Below are 25,140 nucleotides of genomic sequence, written 5' to 3' on the forward strand. Positions count from 1 at the left end.
AACAATAAGAATACAGACAAGCAAACAAAAAGTGGATACAAAGTAATTTCCTTGTGTGTGGGGAGGAAGGTAATTAGCATTTATTAAGAGCCTACTGTGTGCCAGATACTGCTCTAATCATGTTGCAAATATCTTATTTGATCCTTGCAACAATCCTGGTGGTAGGTGCTGCTATTATACTCATTTTATAATGAAGAAAACTGAGGTAGACAGCAGATAAGTGACTTACCTAGGGTCATATAGCTAGGATGTATCTAACTAGAGCCTTCCTGATTCCAGGCTTAATGCTCTACCCTTTGAGTCACCTTTGTGCCTTGGAGGGGGAGCGTAGAGATTCATTTTTTTAATGAAATACATAAAAATAAGTGAAATGCAAAAAATGCTAATTGCATTTTAACTGCTTTTGACATATCACATTCTATAAGATCAATAAAGCATTGAAAAAAAGGGATATTGCTAATGTAGAGGTTTAATCTAGAGTGTGAACATGGTACAGTAAAGGATGGAGAATGTTCCTCTGAGCTGGGAGGAACTGAGCTCAAGTTCTACCTCTGCGCCATTTTGACTTTATGACCTTGGGCACATCACTTAGTGTACCAGGCAGTTCTCTTTCAAATTATAAACTGCAGGACAGCTGTTTATCTGCCTTGGTAAAGGGAGTTGCTAATATCAGTGGGGGAGGGGACCAGAAGCCAAGAAAAAAGTCTGCTCTAGGCCTGTCACTGGTTTCCTAGTACCTCCAGGAAAAAATAGAAACTCCTCTGACTTCTCAAAACCTTCAACATCAGCTCCAACCTATTTAATCAGACTAATTTCATATTATTCTTCTCTTAATATTCTATGTTCTAATCAAAATGATGTACTTGGTGTTCTCCATAATCCATAGTCAACCTCCTTCCTCTGAGAATTTGCATAATTTGTCTTCCATGTCTAGGACTAGGTGGCACCCAAGTGCAAAGAATGCTGAACCTGGAGTCAGGAAGACTCATTATCATGAGTTCAAAACTGGCTTCAGACACTTACTAACTGTAAGACCCTGGCCAAGTCGCTTAGCCCTGGTTGCCTCAGTTTCTTCAACTGTAAACTAAATTGGAGAAGGAAATGGCAAACCACTCTAGTATTTTTGCCAAGAAAGCTCCAAATGGGGTCACAAAGAGTCAGACATGACTGAACAATGGTTCTCCATATCTGGAAGTTCACCTCCACCTCTTGAAATACCTTTTGGAATACATTGGAATACCATTGCTACCTCAAAGCTTGACTCATGTACCACTAAAATACATTTTCCCCCTGATCCTTCTCACTGTTAATATTTGTTCCCTCTTAGAAATTACTTTATATTCACTTGGGTATATATTGTATTCCTCCCCCTTCTACCTTCCCTCAAGCCCCATCTAAGCAACTTGAGTAAAAGGATTGCTTCACTTTATCTCTATATTTCAATTGCTTAGTTCACTGCCTACCACATGATAGGCAATCAAAATTTGTTCAGATGAATGCAACATTCTCTTTTTAATTGCTCTGTTTTCTTTTGGCACCAATGGCTATCCCACCCTGAGGGCTATCCCACTCCATGAAGCTCAAGCAGAGCTATCCTCTCTGGTTTTGGCCAAGCGAGCTTTGGATTTGCCTTTTAACCATATGATTTGAGCCAGAAGGGACAGATCTTAGAGCTCATCTAGTCCAACCAATCCTCTCATTCTACAGAGGAAGAAATTGAAGCCCCAAAACAAGTGACTTGCCCAAGATCACATGGCAAAATCAGAGCTGTAAGTGGAACTGTGGTCCTAATATATCTCTGCTATGCTGATTATTAAAAGTCTGGGGTAGGGGCGGGGACAGACACTCTACACCTGCAATTTGAGAATATAGGGAGGAAAAGTCTATTTCAAAAGTAGTCTTTTAAAGGATTTATTCACAGGATGCATAGTAATGGAAGCTGAGAAGTGCTAATTAAATATAATATTACATATATATGTATATATGTATGTTTTTGAATTGTCAGACAGCTTCCTAACCTTTCTTTTATCACACAAATAGGTTCAATGTTTTCTCTTTTCATTCCTGTTCTGCTGAATCACTGAATATGGAATGATATTAGTTAACTTCTGCCATCATACATCTCTGTTTTTAGGAAACTTCCTATGAAATAACTCCCTCCCTTCCTCCCTTCCCATTCTGTGTATGTCTCTCTCTGTCTTTTGCTTTCTCTCTCCCTTATCTCCTCTTCTTTATCTCTTTGCATTTAAGCATCCTTATGCTACAGATAACTGAAAAACATCCATGTGGAGAGACTCCAAAGGGTAAAGGAAGACTCTTTGGGTATTTAAATGTAAAATTCAATTCAATCATTTTAAAGCACCTATGATGTCCATATTTCTACCTTAGTAAGTGTGGCATAGAAAACACAAGCTGCTCTTTAGTGCATCAAAATCTGGCAGTGCTATCATTAAGAAGACCAATGCTTAGAATCAGAGGACATGGGTGTAAACTCCAGCCTTAATCCTTGTTACCTGTATGACCTTGGGCAAATCAGTGACCATTTCTGGGCCTCCATTTTGTCATCTGTAAAATGAGGATGTTAGATATTGACCTTGGAGATTCTTTGAAGCTCTAGATTTATGATCCTTTGTCTGTAACCATGGTAGGAAATGGCACCAAATGTTAAATAACTCCAAGATATAATCTGGAAATTTTTTTTTAAAAAAACCTAAATTCAGAGTGTGAGTTTATTTTCTTATACTTTGCCTCTTTCTGAGCATCAAAAACACCTTTCCACTTGTTTTGAAAATATTGTGCTTGAGCAGTTCCATTCTACTGGACAATGTGCTATGCACACCTATCTAAAATAACCCAAAGTGATTTCAAGTAGAAGAAAGCACTACCATGGGTTGAGGGAAAAGGGGAGGTAAAAGAGGATGATGAATCAGGAAAGGAAACTGGGAAGGAGAGAGTGGACCAGGCAGGCAGGAGGAGCATCAGGAAGAGCACAGTCCCAGAAGTCAAAGGAGAAAGTGTCCAAGAGGAGGGGAAGGGGCAAGACTGGGAACATGTGGAGTGATTAAAAGATGGTGGACAACCTGGAGAGGGCATTTCCAACCAAGGGTAATGAGAATAGAAGGGGCTACCAAAGGAGTGGGAGGTGAGGAAGTCAATAGTGGAGATGTTCTTCACTTAGTTTAAATGATGCTTGCATACTCAGATGGATCACAAATCACATCTATGTGGATGTTATCCTCTAAAATATGACCCATTTATGTCTGTAATCCTATAATAGTAGTAGGAGTTGTCATCATCCTCATTAGCATTTATGTAGTTTTTAAATGTGCAAAGCACTTTACAGAGATTTCATTTTGTCCTCTCAACAATGCTGGGAGGGAGGTGCGATTATTTATTATCCCATTTTACAGATGAAGAAATTGAAGCACAGAAGCTAAATGGCTCTCCCAGAGTAAGTGTCTGAGACTGAATATGAAAGGAGATTTTCCTGACTCCAGGTACAGTGCTCTATCCGTTGTACCACCCAGCTGCATATGTGACTCTTGTCCTCGTCCTACCTTAAGTTTCACATAGGGGTCCCTCTAATGTGCTGGCAGTCTTCTTGGAGTTCTCTTGACATTTTGAAGATAGTAATTACAACATGGGCTCTCCATATGCTATCTATCCCTCTCCATGATCAAACCATCTTCCATTTTATTAATTTATGGTCCAAACAGATCTCAATAGGTTGAATCTAACATGATGGATAGGGATAAATATAAAGTTTTTACTTGGGCAAAAAATAAATCAACTTTGCAAGCATAAAATGGAGGAAGTATGAATACATACAATAATTTTTTAAAAAAAAGATCTAGGGGATTCTAGTGGATCATAATGTTAATGAGTCACCAATATGAAGGGGCAGCCAAGAAAGCTAATGGGATCTTGCTTCGTGTTAAGGGGTCATAGCTTCTAGGAAGAGGGAGGTGACAGGCTGTTTCACTGTATCTTGCCATCATCAGACCTCATTTGGGACGTTGTCTTCAATTCTGGATGCCACAGTTAAGAATGACATTGATAAGTTGAAGAGTATTCGGAAGAGAGTAACCAGTATGCTAGTCATGAATCTTCATCAAATTAGTGTCAGTAGAAGAAACTGGGCATTATTAGCCTGGTTAAGGAAAGCTTTAAGGAATACATGAAGCTTTCTTCAAGTATTTGAAAGCCTGCCATGTGAAGAAGGGAGTAGATTTATTCCATTTGGTACTAGAGGGCAGATCTAGGAGCAGTAGGTAGAAGCTGCAAAGGGGCTAATTTAGACAGTATCAGGGAAAACTTCCTTATAATGAGAGCTATCTAAAAGTGAGTCAGGCATCCTCAAGAGGAGGTGGGCTCCTCTTCCACTGAGGTCTGCAATCAGTGTGATTGGACAGCTCCTCATGCCTTCACTTAGGAGTTGCTCTGAATGGTTGTGGCGCTCTCTTCCAAATTCGTCGACGTTTTTCTTCAATCCAGTTCTCTTTTGTTGTTCCTTGTTTAAATAACAACTTCAGAATATTACCTAGCTTCCATTATTTTCAGTTGTCGGTGCTATCCATAGAACTAGGAGAAAAGGTGAGGGGTTTTGCAGAGCATGTAACAGTGATTTGTGTCATTGACCCCTCATGTAGCCTCCTCAGCCACATTCCCATCTCTTGTATCGGTGACTTACAAGCAGATCCAGCCTGAAGAGTTGGTGGACTAACTTGGGATACTTGGGCTGGCTGCTTTTCTTCTGTTCGGTGCACTTATTGATTCAGGACTTAGACTTAACCTGTTATTTCTCCCAAAGGGCATAATTAGAAGTTGGAGAGTAGAAGGTAGAGTCACAGAAATAGAGTCATGTGGGATTACTTACATTTTCCACTTGCCCCTTGAATGTTTTTTTTTCCTTTAGTCCTTCTAGGGTCATAGTGAAGCATTTTTTCCTTTATTTATTTTTCTCATCTATGTAATAAGTTCCTTTCTGGGAGACCTCTTCTGGCATAATAATCATTGTAAGCCTTGGAAATGGCAAAGGCTATTCCTAGCTACTTTTAAAATGTATGACTCATATTTGACAAAACCCTAGATTAATAAGTCTCCTGCATGCAACAGACAGGATCATGTGGCCATTCTTTGGGTAGCATTTGACACCATTGATGTAGTTGGCAAGGGGGTTGTGGATACCAGCAGGAGAAATAAAGGTTGCCCAACTGAATGCCCAGGAAGTCTTCATAGTGACTGTAGGCTTGTGCATCTACTTAATATGACTACTCCTACAGCCACAGACTTGTTCAGGCCATCATCACTTCTTGCTTACCTTATTGTAACAACCTTCCAGTCAGTCTACCTGCTTGCAAGCTCTTCCCTCCCTCTCCAATCCATTCTCCACAAAGCTATCAAACTGGGAGCCTTTGAAACCAAGGCTGATCATTTCACTCCCCAACTCAAGAACCTTCAATGATCCCTTATTGCTTCTAGGATACAAAATACAAAATCTTCAGTTTGACATTGAAGCTCTCCATTCAGCTATCCATGATATGGCTGCCACCACCTTTTTGGTATTGCTTTATATTGCTCCCCGATCACATAGTCTCCCGTCCAATCAAACTGGCCCATTAGCTCTTCCCTGGATGTGGCCTCCATTGCTTTGCATATGTGTCCCATCCCCATATCTGGAATGCACCACTTCCTCTTCATTTCCTATCCTTTATATTCCCTACTGTCATTAGAGATAGATAAGTTGGCATAGTGCATAGAGACCTAACCTAGCAGACAGGATTCAAGCCCTGCCTTTGATTCATACTTGCTGTATAAACCTGGGCAAGTCATTTAACCTCTTAATACTCAGGGCAACTCTTTAGGACAGGGATTCCTCAACTTGAGTATGTGGAGAATTTTCAGTGAACTTGGATGGGAAAAATATTTTATTTTTCACTAACCTTTGATTTTTTATAGTCCCATGTATCTTATTTTGTAAATGTAAAATTGATATTCTGAGTAGGGGGCTATAGATATCACCAGACTGTCAAAAGTTCCAGGATAAACAAAATAGTTAAGAATACATGTTTCAAGACTACAAGTTACAATGGCTTTGGATATGGATTGATAAAGACAATTCCTCCTGGAGGGCTCCCTACACCAAAGAAATCAGAGGTTCATTTTATATGCCTGTCCTTTGTCTTCTTTCCAAGACCACTCTGGTGCTACCTTCTGCTGAGGCCTTGCCTGATCTACTGGTGCTTAGTTCTCATTCCCTCTCCCCTCCCCTAACCCCTCCTCTCTCTCTCTCTCTCTCTCTCTCTCTCTCTCTCTCTCTCTCTCTCTCTCTCTCTCTCTCTCTTTTTCTATTTACTTTTCTAGCTGAGATTCCCTAGCAGAACATAAGCTCCTTGAGGACAGTGAATATTTTGGTTTTATCTTGCACAGTACATAGCACAAATAAATATTTGTTATATTAAATTGAATTATTCCCATTCTCTTTGGCACCTTTGAAGGCTTATAAGGAGCATCTTTGTTCTTGTTGACATTCTAAAAGGAAATTTTATATGTTCTTTATCAAAAACATAATTTAATTTTGTTTTCTGTTGTGAATTCTCTCCCTCTTATCTCCATCTCCCCTATCTGTTGAGAAAGTAAGAAAAACAAAACCTGTTACAAACACGTATAGTCAAGTAAAATAGATGACCATATTAGCCATACTCCCCTCCCCCCAAATATGCTTCAATCTGTCTTCTGAGCCCATCACCTCTCTCTCTCTCTGGAGGTGGCCAGTGTGCCTCATCATGAGTCCCATGGAACTGTGGTTGGTTCCATTGTTAATATATCATTTTTGAAACAGACTATTTAGAATTATTTTACTCCAGGGAGTCTTAACCTAGGGTCCACAACCTTTTGTTTTAATTTAATAGCTATATTTCAGTATAATAGTTTCTTTTGCAATACCATGTATTTTCTTTTATGCATTTAAAAACATTATTCTGAGAAGGGGTTCATGGATTCACCAGACTGCCAAAGGATGATACAAAAAGATTAAAAATCCCTGCATATGCATTAATATTTACATATACATAATAATGATAGCTTGACATGATCACATCATTTTTGAGGGACCTTTACTTGGAAAAGAATCCTATCTGTAATATCCCTCATAAGGGGTATTCTAACCTTTCTTGAAGACCTCTAATAAAGAGCAGCCCTATACTTTCTAAAGCAGCCCATGTTATTTTGGGAGTAACTATAATGCTGGGAAGTTATTGTTTTTCCTCTTATATTCAGCTGAAATCTGTCTCTTTGCAGTTTTTAACAGTGGTTCCTGGTTCTGTCCATTGGAGCCAAATGGAGAAAATTTCATTCAACTCTCACATGACTGCTTTTTGTATGTTTGAAGACAGACATCATTCCTTCTCCCTTTGCCCTCCCCATAAGGTCTTCTCTTCTCCAGGCTAAACAGCCCTAGTTCCTTCAACCAGACCTCAAGTGACATAATCTTGAGGTCCTTTAGCATCCTGCTCACCCTCCTCCATATACTGCTCTTTGGTTTTCTAATATCCTTCCTAAAATGTGGTGTCTACATTGAAAATGAATAGCCTTCTCTTTTTAAGGCTACACAATTATAGGGTCATAGATTTAGAGCCAGAAGTTTCCCTAGAAGCATTTGACTCTAAACCTTTCATTTTACCGATGAGGAAACTGAGGCCCAGTGGTTAATTGGCTTGCTAGTAAAAGAGCTGGTAAGTATCTGAAGCTGCCTTTGAACCCAGGTCTTTGTGACTCCAAGTCCAGAACTCTACTATTCCATGCTATTGTCATCCCAGTCATTACAATGGCTTTCCTCTGTTGGTAATCTTCTAATAGGGCTATAACTTAAGGATGATACACAGTGTCCCTCATGTCTTCTAGAAAGGTAATATAATAATTATATATTTGCTTCCCTATTTCTAGACAGAGGTCTTGAAAACAGAGGGATCCTCAAGGTTTTATTTCAGTGCTGATATGCTCAGATCAATGGTGAAATAAATGACTGGTTAAGTGAAGTGTGCTCTGTGTGTGTGTGTGTGTGTGTGTATGTGTGTATATGTGTGTATGACAGAGGACTTAATTGGGTGATCTCTATCAAATATCCGCTGGGAAGAAGAAACAGCTGCCTCAAGGTCAGACAAAATGAATAGCAGAGCTGAGTTTCTGCTCATGTTTCTGCATGGTACTTTTCCATCTATCTTTTGCTTCTTAAGTGGCCTCCCCAATGGCATTTTTTTCCATCCACACAGGTCATTCTGAGAAAGATAAAAGGAAATGTACTCTTTGCCTGCATCCAGTTAATTTTATCAAATTCCTCCTAAAAACATCCTCTTTCCTAAGGGTCTCTCCAAGATGGGGAATCCTTTCACTGCAATGGATATATAATTAAAATAAGACTTGTATATTAATTTCCATTTTATGCAGGTAGCTCTGCAGACAACTTTCTTTCGTTTGGGGTCATACCCAAACACCATTATTCAATCCCTTGTGAGCCAATGCTTTTCTCCCCCTCCACGGTCTGCTAACTGTGCTAATGTGATATTGTTAACTTGCTAACATTTAGGTGTCTTTTGAGAGATAGTGTGGTACAGGAGATAGAAAACTGCATCCAGATCCCACCATTACTACATGCTGACTCTGTGATCCTGGGTAAGTCATGGATTTAAGGCTAGAAAGGGCCTTACAGGGCTAACACAACCCCTTTATATTTTAAATGAGGAAGCTGAGAACCAGAGAAGTCAAGAAATTTACCTAAAGCCACATTAGTCATAAATATCTGAAGTAAAATTTGAACCCAAATCCAGTTGTCTATTCATTACACCACACTGCTGTCCCCAGGAAGCACTCAAACTGTATCATTTGCAGTTGCAATAATGGTTGTAGATCAGTATGGGGAGAGCATATTTGACACTAGGGAGCTCTCTTCAGCAATGAAATCCCATTCTAAGACCAATAAACACCTTGCTACACACACACACACACACACACACACACACACACATACACACACACACACACACTGCCACCGCCATCACCACAACCATTCTGACATCTTTTGTCACCAACATAGTGGGGGAAAACCAATCAAACTAAGGGGTATCTGATCTAAGGATATGCTAGTGAACCCTTTTACCCCCATTCTCTGGTAGTGATCAGAAGGTGAAACGACAAAAGCTGAAAGGACAGAATGGCTTCTGGGGAAACATTGTTCTCTCTAGTGATCATTTCTGCTGTTCTAACTCAAATATGATGTGGAGAAAACCTTGCAGGGAAGGATGCTGCCATTTAGCAATCGCCAGAGTGACAACTCTTTGGATAAGCAATTTCACTTTTGGAGAACAGGTGCATAGTTTAAAGTGTTTGGGATGTAAATCTGAGTGTAGCATAGAGACTGATGGATGGGGTTGATTTGCTGTAATGAAAAATGTACAAACCATTAGAACAGTCTGGGAATGCAATGGGATCCCGCAGGGGGAAGTGAGCTTTCCTGCATTTGCTATCTTCAGGCAAAGGTGGGTGACTCCTTTTCAGGTACATTTTGGAAAGTATTCTTTTTCAGGTATGGTGGAGGTTAAATGGCCTCTGGGGTCCATTCCCATTCTGATTCCCATTCATTATCCTCCTGTCTTTACCTGCCATCTTACTCAGCCATTTCTTAAGCTTCTTTCTGTTCTAACAGAGAACAGATGGTCATAAGCAGCAGCATCCTATTTCATTCAGTCATTTGATTATACTTCAGTAGTGTCATCTCATCAATGTGGGTATTTTTTATAATGGTACAGACTGAAAACAACTTAAACCTTCCAAAAGCCTGGGCTTAAAAACCCAGGAAAACTTAAGAAAGAGAGATGCAGTGAAGTTGCTATATAGTGGTAAGAACTTGATTCGCGGTTAGATAGACCTGGGTTCAAATATTACTTCTGACATGTGGTAGCTGTGTGACCTTAAACAATTGGCCTAACTTCTCTGAATCTCAGTTTCCTTAACTGTAAAAGATGGCAGTCATTGTGGTGGAGGAAATTGAAGGAAAGGAAGGGAAAAGTTGCAAATTGACATGATAGTGTTACAAATATTTAAGTTTTTATTCATTTAAACTATAGCATTTTGAAAGAAGAGAGGCAGTTTTATAGAGCAGATTTCAAGCTTGTCCTAGAATCAGGAAAGCCTGGATATGAATCCCTCCATGGACCCATTCTGTCTGTTTAGGCGGCTCTCTAAAACCAAGAAGCAGAACAGGTAGGTGATTTGCTTTGACAGAGAGAATGTCCCCATCAAAAGTTTTAGTAGGGAAAGACTAGGTTGAATCCTCCCTTCCCCCAATCCAAAATATAGAGAATTTATGTAGAGTACATATTATGGTGGGGAAGGAGGACGACACTACATTTTCTCCTTCTTGACATAAGTGATGCCATGTCTTTTGCAATGCAATATCTTTTAGAAAAAGACTCCATTTCAGGTGTAAGGGAGACACAGTTGATCCTTATGTTTTGCTTATCTTTATCCCAGTTCTTCAAAATCTTCCAAAAGCCAAAGCCAGAATATATATATATATATATATATATATATAGGTATGTATATGTATATGTGTGTTTGTGTGTATTATATATAAATATATAGATAGATACATATAGATGTAGATATATATATATGGAGAGAGAGAGATGAGAGATATGTTGGTAGATAGATAGATAAATAGATAGATAGATAGATAGATAGATAGATAGATAGATAGATAGATGGAGCTTTTAAGAAATTATTATAAGCTCCTTGAGGGGTAGGGACTGTCTTTTGTCACTTTTTGTATCCCCAACATCTAGCACAGTGCTGGTACGTTGTAGGTGCTTAATAAATGTTGATTGGTTGTGTACTATGTGCTAGGCATGGGGCTACAAATACAAGAAAATAAGATTGTTCCTACTCTTGAAAATTTTTCATTCTAAGGAGAAAGGCAAAATATAAAGGAGAAGGCTGGAATTTAGGAGAAGGTACATGCATGTGGGGAAAGGCTGTTGCTGAGGAGATAGAAGAGTTTAGAGAGTGAGTTGAGTACGACTCGGGCCCTTCTTGAAATGGCAGTCACAGCTAAGGATGTACCAATCAAGAGGACAGGTTTATAATCTGAGAACACTGAGGTTATGTGACTTGACCAAGGTTTCACAGCTGGTCTCTAGCATTACCACTGAAGTTTTCCTGGTTTTAAGATCAACTCTCTATTCACTACCTCATGCTCTCTCTCAAGTACTACAAGTACCTAAGGGAAATATTTTATTCCGGAACTCGCTTGTTCAATAAACACACTTCTCTCATGCCAACTGATGCTTCTTTTCATCTTGCCTTTTAACAATATATGGAATAAAGCCATTTACTGACTTGTATACTTGTATTCTAAATGTAAAAATAGGTTTTCCTGCCATGGTGCGCTCTCTCTCTCTCTCTCTCTCTCTCTCTCTCTCTGTCTTCCCCCCCCTTTCTCCCCTCCTCCATACATAATGTGCATATATAAATATATATATACATACCTTAACACAACTTCAAGACTGAAAGTATTTCTGACTTTGTCATTGTGCACACTCCATGTCTTATAACTTAGCAGAGGGTCTTTGTGAGTTTCTTTGGCAGTAAAATTTGCCACTCATGACCAAGTTGGAAATAAGTCTCTCTGTGCTTACCTATTCTGGTTCTTACTTGACGAAGATGTCATGCATCACTCATATTTGAAATTTTCTGTTCTTTGTAGGACCTACTAAAGATCTATTGAAATTGATTTCAGCAACTCAGGGCCTTCTCATCACAAGAAGGCATTGGAGGAAGAGTTCTGAATCACCAATTTAGAGCTATAAAGGACCTTGGAGGTCATTTAATTTAAAACCTTTTTTTTTTTTAACAGGGAGAGAAGTGATCAACCCAAGGTCACAGGGACTGTGTTAGAGACAAGATGTGAACCCATATACCTTGCATCAGACCCAACTTTCTACTATATTTGTGGAAGACAGTATTAAAATGATATTTAAGCTGTGTTCCTGCTTGAGAGTCAGTGGTGCCCTTACCCTGACTGCCTCTAGTTAGGAAAAAGTCTGGTTCTTTTGTGATCTATTAAATGTCAAGGTGAGGCCAAGAGAAGGATGGAATTTTTAGGTGCATTATTGTGCCCACTTATATACCTGCTGTCTCCCTGATTAGGATAGAAACTCTTTGAGGGCAGGGTCTGCTTTTGCTTTTTCTTTACTTTCCAGCACTTAGCACAGTGCCCTGCATTGTGAGCGCCTGTTAATTGATTTCAAGCAAAGGGAGAACTAGGAGTTAAGAGTACAAGCATGGAATTCAAGTAAAAGTGATTCAGTTTGACTCAATTCAGCTAACATTTTTAAGTGCCTGCCAGTTTTGTGTGTGTGTGTGTGTGTGTGTGTGTGTGTGTGTGTGTGTGTGTGAGAGAGAGAGAGAGAGAGAGAGAGAGAGAGAGAGAGAGAGAGAGAGAGAGAGAGAGAGAGAGAGATTGGCTGTATACTATGGAGGAGAGAGGAGAAAGGAGAGAGACAGAGACTGAGTATTGGAGCTGTGGTTTCTTTGGTGAGTGGAATTCCCTCCACCAACGCAAATCAATTCCTCTACTGATTTCTGTTAAAATAGAACCTCCTTTAGAGAAGGATCTATGTTTTTGTCTGTCTTTGCATCCTCAGTGTTTCATAAATGCATGTTGACTGAAAATTAAAATCTCTGTGAGTTAGCTGGGACATTAAAAGATTAAATGCCCGGTTCTTGGTCATAAAGACTAACTCTCAGACATTTTAACTTTCAGTCAACCTGCATTTATGAAACACAGGATACAAAGACAGTCAGGCTCTATGTGCCAGAGGCAAGACTTGAATCCACTTCTCTCAGACTTCAAGGTCAATCCTTCATGCCAAACTCTTTTTTAAAGTGCTGGGGATGTAGAGATAAAAACTACCATCCCTTCCCATCCTTCACAGGGCTTCCTTTGTGCTAAGAGAATACAAACATGCACAAAGACAGGTAAATTGAGGCAGGAGGGTTACCTCATTGGTAGACTCATGAAGACTATGGACCTCTTCTCAAAATTATTTTTTAATTGAAAAAAAACCAAACAAAACCTAAGACTACAAAGGAAACTTTATATTCATAGACAACTATCAAAATATTTGTTTAAAATTTTAAAAAACAGACCCCAGGTTAAGACACTCTGATATTAATTCCTTCTTCCTCCTATCTCATTGTGAGCTGATGCAAATTTGTGCAATCTGGTCCAAAGTCAGCACTCATCATGTTGCACCAGGCTGGCCCCTACTGGCTGGGCAAGGCCTTGGGGCCTGTGATAAAATGGATAGGATTGTAGGTGTTCTGGTTCTAGAAAGTTTTTATATTAACTTCAATGGTAATATGTTTGGAACTTGGTGAACTGGTATGATTTTCCTGATAATACGGAAGCAGAAAAGTTTTCATTTCCATATTACATCTTATAATTATATCTAAGCAATAATGGAGAAATTTGATTGTCTCTTGGAACTCCTTCTTAATGGCAAAATTGCATTGGAAGGCCATTTTCAGTGATTTTAATTGGCTTAATTTCTGCTGTTAAGCACTGAAGTGGAGAGTTTGTACTGACAGAAGCCATCATGGAGCAAGAGGCAGTTGGAATGAAAGGGTGGATTTAGAAACAAATGAATGAATAGCATCTGTTCCATAGGCACAGTACCTTAAAACTCTCTGCCAGTGTGTATTGCTGACTGACTTATCGTCTGGCTTCCTGTCTTTCTTCAACCCTCAAGAAGATTCTATTTTAATAGATAAAAGATGAATGCACCAATGAAAGGAGGTGATTTTTCCTCTCTCCCCCAAGTCTTATAAACTAGTTTCCTAATACATCTCTTCAGTCTATAAATGTGTAGGGGCCCAAATGAGAGGCTCATTAAAAAGAAGGGAAATAGAACTAGAGGGTGAAAAGTGGGAAAGGAAAATGATGTGGCAAAATGGAAAGAGCATTTAAATCAGAATCAGAGAAACTAGATGAAATTTCCTTTTTATGATTTCCAGCTTTATGACATTGGGCTACTTGAATCCTTGGGATCTCAGTTTCTTCAGCTGTAAAATGGATTGACTAACATCCAAAGCCCTTTCTAGCTCTGTAGCCTGTGATCCTATAGGTGAAAAAATAATTCATTTAATTAGTAGAATCCCTGGAATCCCAGGAACAAGACCCAGCTTTGCAATTAGAAGACTGTGGTCCAAATCTCAGGTTGGCATCTTATCAGGTGACCTTTGAAAAGTCACATAAGAGCTTGGGGCTTTTGGTCTGTCATCTATACAGTGAATACAAAATCTGAAGTTCTTAATTCAGAAGGTTGTTTTGAAGCTTAAATGAAATAGGGTACAAGGTATCCCTAAAATCTTAGTGTAGTTGTATATAAAGCACTGTATAAAATATCCCTTCTTTCCTGTTCTCCTCTCCTCCCTTCACACTCTACAAAATAAAGGGTTTGGACTAAATGATCTCTATGGATGCTCCTGCCTCTTGATTCCTATGCTTTGGGAATTATAGTTCTTATCCAATTCCCTTGAGAGTAAACTGAAGCTTAAAGCAGTGATAGGATAAAGTAGGCTCAACATTTACCTAGTACATGCTATGAACTGGGCATACGAAGATGAAAAGAACAACTCTTGTCTTTAAGGAGTTTACATTCTCAAAAAACTAAATATTTTTATCGACCTTTATTTCAAATCCTGCCTCTGACACATATTGTCTTTGACTGGTCCATTATGTCCAATATAGCCTGTATGTAGTTTGTTCATCCTTGGTCTTGTGTGTGTTGCTTCCCCTAGGAGACTGAAATCCTCAGAGCAGAGACTTTTATCTTTCTTTGTATCCCCAACACTTAGCACAGTGCCTGATATGACAAATGTTGACTGACTGACTGACAGCATCTCATTATTATAGCCAGGGAGTAAGTTAAAAGAACAGTACCTGCCTGAATTGGTAGAGGAAGGCTCTGATTTGGAAGCTCTCTAGATTAGTGAAACCACATAGCTAATCACTATCCCTATCCTTTGTTTTTATTTCACCTTCATTTCCTAAAGTTTGATTGTTTTCTTACCTTCACAGAAAAACATTCCTTATAATAATGAAATAACAGGGGGGAAAGTGATTTAGCAAAATTAACCAATATATTGAAAAAAATGACATTATACACAGTGCTCTACACCCATGGTCCCCTATCTCTGAGGAGGCCATGTCCTAGTAAGGACATAATGATATCTGTGTGTAGATGAATGGCTACAGAAGCAAAGTAAAAGTGATGGGATAAGGAAGGACCTGTTTTAAGAGATAACACTTGAAATAAACTTTGAAGACAGCTAGCTACAAGGTTCTAAGACATGCTATTTTCTTGTCATAAATCCTCATTTGAAAGATCATCACCAAGACATACATTGCCTTCTAGCAAAATTTTAAAAGGACTGTGGAATTCTAACCCATTTAAACTTTTTCTCCCTTTTAGAATTTGGTAATCTTGGATCCACTTACAGTGAGTGATGAGAAAATCCGTCCCTCTCTTGAGAAACGCTTAGAAGCCATCATCAGCGGGGCGGCCCTGTTGGCCGATTCTTCCTGCACACGGGACTTCCACCGAGAGCGGATCATCACTGAGTGTAATTCCATCCGACAAGCTCTCCAGGACTTGCTCTCGGAATATATGGACAATGTAAGTGCCTGATTTTCTTATGTTATTTGCTATTTCAAGTTTTCTCTTAGGTTCTCTTCTCTCTCTCTCTCTCTCTCTCTCTCTCTCTCTCTCTCTCTCTCTCTCTCTCTCTCTCTCTCTCTCTCTCTCTCTCCTCCACTATGATAAATTAAACATGATCTAGTTTATGTGGTGGCTATGATGCTTCTTCACCCATTTTACATTGCATACCTGAAATATTCTGGATCTTTCTAGATGGTATTGCTTAGGAGTGGACAACCTGCCCAGTGAGCAAAGTTGTTGACTTCCTGATATTAAGTTCTGTGAAATGACTGAATTTTCACTCAGATCTTGAGTGTATATTGTGATATGAATGAAAAATGTCTGAGGACCTTTGATCTTAAAGTTCCACAGAAGGCAAAGACTGAGTGAAATGAAAGTTTTATCCCAGGCATGTGTCATCTGTATGATTTGGTAATTATCAAGGAATGGGTTGAGGCATATTAGCTAGAAATGATGTGACTTTTCAGGTATGAAATTATAGATTAGTTCAGCAGATGTGCTTATGCGAATGGTTGAAATATGCTAATATCAGCTGGTAGTTGTTGCAACCATATATGATATGTGACAGATTCCCATGGTCTTAACATATGATTAGTTTGGTCCTTAATCAGGTGTCTCTTAGCCAATAAAAATACATGAAGAAAGTGGAAAATATATTTCATTTGTAGAGGGGAGATATTCTGGTTGCCACATCTGTCTTTCTGATTCTAAAACCAAAAATATTTCTAGCAGAGATGCTCCTTTTTGCTGAATGTCTGTCAAAGTCATTCATTAACTACATTGAGAAGAAGCTTTCATTTTAGTGTGTATGCCTATACACACAAAAGTCACATATATCTATATGTTGTGTGTGTACGTATGTGTATGAAGAGAGTGACAGAGATGATATTAGAGACATCTATGACAGCTTTTTTCTGACCTTAGGGTTAAAAAGTATGACTTCAAAGCATGTCAATATGTTCTGTCTCATATATCCACCTACCTTTGCATTGGCAGAGATATTATGTGTGTTGTTAGGTTTCTCGGCTTATTAATAATATCTGGAGAACATCTTTATGTGAATTAAGTATTCCATTTCTGTAGGTTGGATTCAAAACTATGGCCAAGTGGGCATCAGGAAATGAATGTTGACAAGCCAGGCTTCTGTTTGGAAAAATCCAAACTGAAGATAAATGTGGAGGTCATTAGTTCTAAGTTATATCGATTATTGCCTTGGTATTCCAACTTCACTACTGTAGTCTTCCCCTTAAAGAGCTAGTTTGACTCTGATTTCTGTGATATTCTGTTTTGGTTAATTAATTTCTTCAATTTTGCCTCCACTTATATTTAAGCTTAACTGGAGCAGATGCTGAGTGAATAGAGAGAGAGGGAGAGATATGAGAAATATTGCAAAGATAATGAATTGTGCCATCATAAATTTTATCTAGTCTTAACTTTTTGATTTTGTAGATGAGGAAATTGATGCTTGGTCAGTGAATGGAAATAATAACCAAAAGAAAAAGCACTTTTTGATCCTCATGACAACCCTGTGAAAGAGGTGTTATTACTCTCCTCATTTTACAAATGAAGAAACTGAGGCAAACAGGGTTAATTGACTTTTCCAGGGTCAAACAGCTAGTAAGTATGAAATAGGATTTAAATTCAGGTCTTCATGATGCCAGGTCCAGTACTCTATCTACTAGGTAACCTGACTGGCACTAATGAGATAATTCTGCTGTTTCCCAGCCAGTCTGATTTCAATTACCAATAAAAATAATACAAAAAAATGAATAGGAGTATTATTCACTCTTTTCCTAAAGAGTTATATCATCCCTTTGTAGTGTATATTTTAAAATGTTTTATAGCTGATGAGTTCTTGATTGTGTCCAGTAGATTTCAAGATACCTTAAGTTAGGTACTGCTTTGTTTTTGTCTTTGTCTTTTTACCATGCCTTGAATACAGTAGGTACTTAATCAATGCTTAATTGATGCTAAGACTCCATTTGTTGCCATTGCCTTGTTGACTTAAAATGTCATGTCCCCTTATTCCTCAGTAAATGGTCCTCTTTGAGTTCCTCTATCTGGCTCACTCTCCAATCCTCTACTACTTTTCCAGCAGCTTACCCATCTTGGAGATTCCTTTGCCCTGGGTCTCCTGTCATGCTTGGTGAATCACTATTTCATGTGGGAAGGACAGAAGGAAGAAGAGTTTAGGGGGAAAGATAATGAGTTCTGTTTTGGACATATTGAGTTTAAGATGCCTACTGGACATCTTGATGTGTTTGAAAGACAGTCAGAAATGCTAGCTTGGAAGTCAACAGAAAGGTTGGAGCAGGATAGGTAGGTTTGAGAATCATTAGCATAGAGATAGATGGTAATGAAATTCATGGGATATGATGTCACAAAGTGAAGTAGTACAGAGGGAGAAGAGAAAAGGGCCCAGGACAGAAACCTGTGGGACAGCTTTGGTTTTTTAAAGAGTAATTGAGAAAATGATCCATCAAAAGATGCCAAGAAGGATCCATCAGGCAGGTGGAAAACCAGGAGAGAGTGATTCTCCAAAAACCAGGAAAGAAGAGATTATCATGGAGGGGAAGGTGGATATCAGTGTCAGAGGCTGCAGGAAAGTTGAGGATAAAGGAAAAACAATCACTAGATTTAGCAAGTGAGAGATGATTAGTAATTTTGAAAAGAGAAGTTCTGGTGGAACAATAAGGATGGAAGCTATATTGTAAGGGGTTAAAATGAGAATGAGAGGAGAGAAAGTGAAGGCATATTTTGTAGATTTTTTTTTCAAGGAGTTTAGCCACACAAAGCAGAAGAGATATAAGGTAACAATTAGCTTGGGAGGGAAGGATCAGTGGGTTTTTTCTTCATGGGAGAAACATGGGCATATTCTTAAATAGTAAGGAATGATCCAGTAGACAGAGAGAGAGAGAGATTAAAAATAAGTGATAAAGTGAGGATGGTAATAGGGAGCAGAAAGAGACAGATGAAATAGGATCTCTTGAGTAAGTAGACGGGATAGTCTTGGTTAGGAGTATGTTCTCTGTTCATAGTAACTCATAACTTCTGTTTCCTAAATTTGTTAGGATCACCTGTAAGGTAGTGCTATGGGCAGAATTGAATGTGACATCAGACAACCAGGGTTTGAGTTGTGTATCTGCCACTTTTGTCTGTGTGATCATGGGAAAATCACACGACTGCTTTGAGATTAATTTTCTTCTTCCTTCAATTAAAAGAGTTAGATTGGACAACCCTGCTCTATTCTCCCTGCCCCCACCATTTACTGCTCTAAGCCTTGATTTCTATCATTGTCATTTGAAGGTATTGAACTGGACGAGTTCCAAGGTCCCTTGCAATTCTAAGCCTTTACTTCTCTGAGCCTCAGTTTTCTCCTTTGTCTTTTGAGAGGGTTGGACTGGATGACTTCTAAGTTGGTTTTCAGATCTAAGCCTTTATCTTGGGAACTCTGGACTCTGACCAGGGAAGGGACTCCATCATCATCCCTTCTAGCTCTGAATTGCTGTGCCCTGGCTCTTTTCGATGGCACTCAGGTTCCACCCAGTGTGATTTCTCAGCGTCTGACTCCCTGGATGATTATAGAACTTCTGTAGCAAGTAGCTCTGGCAAATGCTCACTGAGACTTTTGTAGTTTCTAACTTTCCCTTCTTCCCTGGCAGCTCTTTAGTATAATAATGGGGGGCCAGAAAAGAAATAGGGGAGGATAGCACTAACTTGGCAGCACAATGGCTACAGCAGCCTGTGCCCAACCAGGGAACAAAGATGGATGCTTTGTTGGGTGTGTGGCAATGATGGGGTGACCGCTATTTCTGATGAGAATCTGGTCTCAGTTAAGGAGAAAAAAGCTTTCCTAATTTTAGAGTCCCCTTAAAAGTATCGATTGCCCATTTCACCTTGTGGCTGACTTTTTATAAAACAGAGCAGCTATGGTAGAAAGAATCAGCTCAGTCTGTTGGGATGATTGCTTTCTTTTAAAATTCAAGTTTCCTTTCTGCAAGGGGAGGCAGGAGTCTTCCCCTCCCCCTATGCTCTTTGGATCATCACAGTGTTTAGAGGGCAGACTCTGAGGAATATTAACTGGATCTGGCCCGAGCCATAGACACTGCAAGCTCCAGGCAGGGAATGAATGAGTATGGCTAGAGAATGCCCTAGAATAATCATAGGAGCAGAGACTGACAGCTGGAAGGAATGCCAGAGAGGCCCAGAGAGGGCAGGTGACCTGCCCAACTTCACGAACCCCAACTCCTCCATCTCCAAGTCCAGTTTGCCTTGCTTTGGAGTACACCAAAGTTAAGGGAGAGAATGCATTGAAAGTCTTTGACAGAACCCAAAATGTAAAGAAAATATAAGCTAGTAATATTAATTTTAATATAAGAGAGCCAGCCATGGAGCCAGAAAGACCCAAATTCAAGTCCCACTTTTGCCCCAAACAAGCTATGTGACTCTGGATAAATCATTTCCCTTCTCAGTGTTCTGGATGGTTCTCTAAGACTATAAATTGCAGAGAACATAGCAAGCTGCACTGGTGGAGGGAGTTTCCTCATATAGAAGTTTTCTACACCAATGAAATCATGGGCGCAATCCCTATCATCTTTCCCCCATTCCTTGAAAGAGGATAAAAATATCTGTAAAGGAATCAGAAACTTACTAGAAAATCATGATGAGCAGAAGTAGTGGTAGCAGTAGTAGTAGTGGCAGTAGTAGTAGTGATGGTGGTGGTGGTGGTAGTGGCAGTAGTGGAAGTAGTAGTTGTAGTAGTGAAGATGATAATATTTATATAGCACTATTAGGTTTTCAAAATGCTTTATAAATATCTAATTTTATCCTCACAACAAATCTAGGAGGTTGATGACATTATTATTCCCATTTTACACATGGAGAAACTAAAGCAGACAGAGGTTAAGTGACTTGCTTAGAGCCACATAGTTAGTAAGAGGCTGGATTTGAATTCAGGTCTTCCCTACTCTAAGTCCGACTTTCCATACACAGTGCTACCTCAATGCCTCACTGCTCATTTGTTCAGTGATGAACATTTGTTTAGTGCCTGTTGAGCATGTCTATGTGGAATGTCCATTGACAGAAACAAAATACTACCTCACTGAGCTTCCATTTTATTGGATAAATGGATACAACATTACAAAGATAAATGTAAGGTAAAAAGTTTAACAAGTGAGAGAAATCTTAAAATCGGCGGACCAAGGAAGCTTTCCCATAGACAATGGTGCCAGAGGAAGAGGAGAATTTCATGACTTGGAAATTAAACATGAGACAGACACCATGGCATGGTGGATAGGATCCTACACATGGAGTCCGGAAGACTTTGGCTCAGCTGCTGCCTCCTACTTGTCTGTGCTCCTGGACAAGTCACTTAACTGCTCGATGTCTCACTTTCCTCATCTGGAAATATGAAGAGATTGCCTCTAAGAACCCTTCTAGCTCTGGGATCCTAAGAGTTTGGGACATATTGAGTATAGAGAACAGCCAGCGTCTCAGGTGGCTGGAACACATAGCCTATGAAAGGCACCATTATGAAATAAGTCTGGAAAGATAGGTCAGACCCAGATTGAGGAGGGCCTTGTGGATCAAACCGAGGAGTTTAGAGTTTATCTTACATTTTGTTTGTGGATTTGAAGAAAGACTACTTGATTTAGGTTTTATTAGAGTGTGTGTGTGTGTGTGTGTGTGTGTGTGTGTGTGTGTTCATCCTTGGTTGCTGAAGAAGATCATGCCATCAGAGAAATGATAACATGACTTGCACTTGACTTTGTTTTGAGTGACAGAGAGCTGAACAGGTCACCAGCCTCACTTCTCCTCCAGATCCTTCTGAATCCAGTGACCAGATATTCCTCAGGATGACTGGAGATGACCCAGGATGAGGCAGTTGGGGTTAACTGACTTGCCCAAGGTCACACAGCTAATGAGTGTCAAGTGTCTGAGGTGAGATTTGAACTCAGGTCCTCCTCTCTTCTGCGCTGGTGCTCTATCCACTGCACCACTTAGCTTCCTCTTTATTAGATAATTAATATTATTAGATAATGACAATGAATTTATTACTATTTATTTATTACAGTAACCAACCCTTGTGTGACCATAGTTATCCATTTTATCATCAAATCTTTATTAAGCACTTTCTATGTAGCAGACAATGTGTTAAGCCCTGGGTATACAAAGACAAAAGAGAAAATGTTCTCTTCTGTTTTAATAGTGGAGACAATATGTAAATAACTAGACACATACAAGATTTATCCAGAGTAGAGTAAAGGCGATCTCAGAAGGGACAGAATTAACACAGTGCCTGGTGCATCGTCATCAATAAATAAATGTCTTCTGACTTGACTAACAGCTGGGGTTGAGAGTAAGGGAGTGGGTCAGGTCTCCTGCAGAAGATGGAATTTGAGCTGAGTAAGGAAGGAAGCTAAAGAAGGTTACAAGGCAGAGGTGAAGAGGGAGAATATTCCAGACACTGGGGACAAAGTGGCACAAGGCAACAAGATGGGAGAGGAATAGTCATGCTTGAGGAAATACAAGGGTCTCTCTCACCGGTCTGTAACATTTGTGGAGGGGACTAAGATGGAAGGAGGCTATGAAAGTAGGTAGGAATGTGGAAAGGATTGTAATTGCCAGATAGAGCATTTTATATTAAATTCTGGAGGAAATACAGAGGCACTAAAATGTATTGAGTAGCAAGGTAACCTGGTTAGACCCAGGCTTTAGTAAGATCCCTTTGCCCTCTGATTGGAGGATGCATTTGTTAAGGAAAATGGTGAAGTGAAAAAAATGAATAGGAAGTTATTGTAATTGTCCAGGTAAGAGATGAGGAGACTCTGAACTAGCCTAATGCTTATGTGAATGTAGAAGAAAGAACATTTATGAGAGATGTTGGGAAGGTTGAAATAAGAAAATTTGAAAATGAGTTGCATTTTTGGAGTGAGTGAGAGTGAGAAGTGATGGGTGGCACTGGGGCGTAGGCCAGGGTAACTGGATGACTCTGTACCAATCTGGGTTTTGTTGACAGTCATAGCAGAGTCTGGGAGAGGGAAGAATTAGGGGACAGGGAGGATAGTATATTCATATATATGTATGTATATGTATGTATATATACATATGTATATACATGTATATGCATGTTTATATATGTGCGAGTGCATAAATATGTATGTGTGTGTCTATGTATATATGTATGTATAAAATCTCACACAGTGATCTTATTACCTCTATATGAATAATTCCTAGACATGCATACATACACACACACATACACACATACATGTACACACACAGCAGCATGGTCTCATAGTGGATAATGTTGGACCTGGAGTCAGGAAGACTCATCTGGGTCTCACACTAGCTGTGTGACCTTGGGCAAGTCATGTGACACTATTTGCCTCAGTTTCCTCATCTGTAAAATTAACTGGAGAAGGAAATGGCAAACTACTCCAGTATCTTTGCCAAAAAAAAAACCAAACAAACCCAAATGGAGGTCCAAAAGAATCAGACACAACTGAAAAGGCAATGAAGATCACCATGTGAGGTAACAGAGAAGAAAAAGTGAATTTAACACATGGCAGTCATACTGGGACACTCACTCTTAATAGGCATGACATAGATTAAGATCTTGCAACAGAACTTGTAAAGGAGCAGTCAACTCTAGACCAGCCAGTGTGTCAGTGGTAATAATTAAATCTGGATCTGCCTGCTTCTAAGGTGAGAAGTAGGAGAGGGCAATATCATTAAAAACTAGAGAAGAGAGAGTGTTTGGATGGAAGGAGTGATCAACAGTGTCAGAAGTTGCCTACAGAGGTTCAGAAGATGAATATTTAAGAAAGATCATTAGGTTTGGCATTTAGAGAACATTGGTAATTTTGGAAAAGATAGTTTCCGAAGAAGCTTAGAAGTTACTCAACTTCTCAATTAGTTGACTCAGGCAACTAAGATTGTAAATTGTACATGAGTTGTTAATCTATGTTGGTGGAAAGAGTCGCTACACTGGGAATTCCACTCACTGATGAAATCACACATCTGGTCAAAATCCAAAACAAAATTCCCCAGTAGAATATAATCTTATTGAGTTCAGATGCTGTTTTTTCTCCCTTCATATCCCCAGTGCCATCCATATAGAAAGCACATAAATGCTTTTTGAATTGAATCATTCTGTATTTAAAATCTCAGGCACTGCATCCATACAAAACAAAAAACAGAAAAACAAGTAAATGAGTAAATTAAATGAAAACTCCCAAAGGTTTTTTTTTTTTTTGGTTAAAAACCAAGAATTTACCAAGTAAATCCAGGTAAAATGACTAGTTGGTTGATTTTTATTGATTAGTCATAGAAGTCCAGATCATTGGTCTGAAAATCCCACATGACCAATTTTCCTTCTAAGTCTTTTCAACTAATTTACAAAATATCCTTGGAAAAATCATTTAAGCTTTCTGAGCTCTATGTTCTTAATCTATGAGTAATCATGTATGTGTACTCAATTTCATCAGTATAGGAAACTGTATCAGTATGGAAACTCCACCCACCAGTGAAGATCATCAGCTTGTCTCAGAGTCTTATAGAGGAACTTTAGCACATTGAAAGATTAAGTGACTTGTGCACAGCCATGATTTTTCGGTCAGGGTTAGAAGTCAGAGCTCTAATCATTGTGCCACAGTGACTCATAAATTGAGTAACTCATATTTATTAATATCTAGAATTTATATTGGATTTTAAAATTTGCCTTTTTATTTTATCTTCATAATAACCCTATACAATAAGAGCTATTATTGTTACCATTTTGTAGTCAAGAGGGAAGAGGGAACTTGAGGAGCAGTGCTGCTTTTGGTCATAAGGGAGCAGGCATCTTGAGGTATAGTATTGATTTCAACCACAAAGAAACCTTCTCTGGTTGAGGACCGAAGTGCAGATAAGGAAAGCAATGATTACATCTAGGTCACAGCACTTTGGAAGCACCAAAAATTTCCAATCCCCCAGAACTAGCTCTGAAAATAGCAGTGAGAAAAAGTCTAAAGCTTGGGATAGTGCTCCACTCTTCCCCAATTAGGAACAGAGCCCAAGCTTAACATACAGTTCAAAATCAAGAAATAGGGTAGAAAAAAGGAGCAAGGAAAAAAAATCTCCTAAAAAGCTACTATGGTAACAGAAAAGATGAAGATACAAACTCAGAAAAGGATAATAAAATCAAAACAAATATAAGCAAAACATCAAAGAAAAATATGAATTGGACACAAGCTCAACAAGAATTCTTGGAAGAGCTAAAAATGATTTCCAAAATCAAATAATAGTGTAGAAGAAAAATTAAATCATGAAATGAGAGCAAAGGCAGAAAATTATGAAAAGACAGCTGCCAGCTTGGAAAAAG

General features: G+C 39.1%; 1 protein-coding gene across 3 annotated transcripts in view; it reads left to right on the forward strand.

Moving 5' to 3' along the window:
* CTNNA3 (catenin alpha 3) overlaps positions 1-25,140 on the forward strand; it is a 1,968,199-nt gene that overhangs the window by 423,351 nt on the left and 1,519,708 nt on the right. For all 3 annotated transcript variants that reach the window (XM_072628816.1, XM_072628814.1, XM_072628812.1), the window contains exon 7: positions 15,531-15,734. In XM_072628816.1, coding sequence (XP_072484917.1) covers positions 15,531-15,734 — 204 coding nt within the window. The remainder of the gene's footprint in view (positions 1-15,530; positions 15,735-25,140) is intronic.

Source organism: Notamacropus eugenii, chromosome 1 (assembly GCF_028372415.1).
Source record: "Notamacropus eugenii isolate mMacEug1 chromosome 1, mMacEug1.pri_v2, whole genome shotgun sequence".
Lineage (NCBI taxonomy): Eukaryota > Metazoa > Chordata > Mammalia > Diprotodontia > Macropodidae > Notamacropus > Notamacropus eugenii.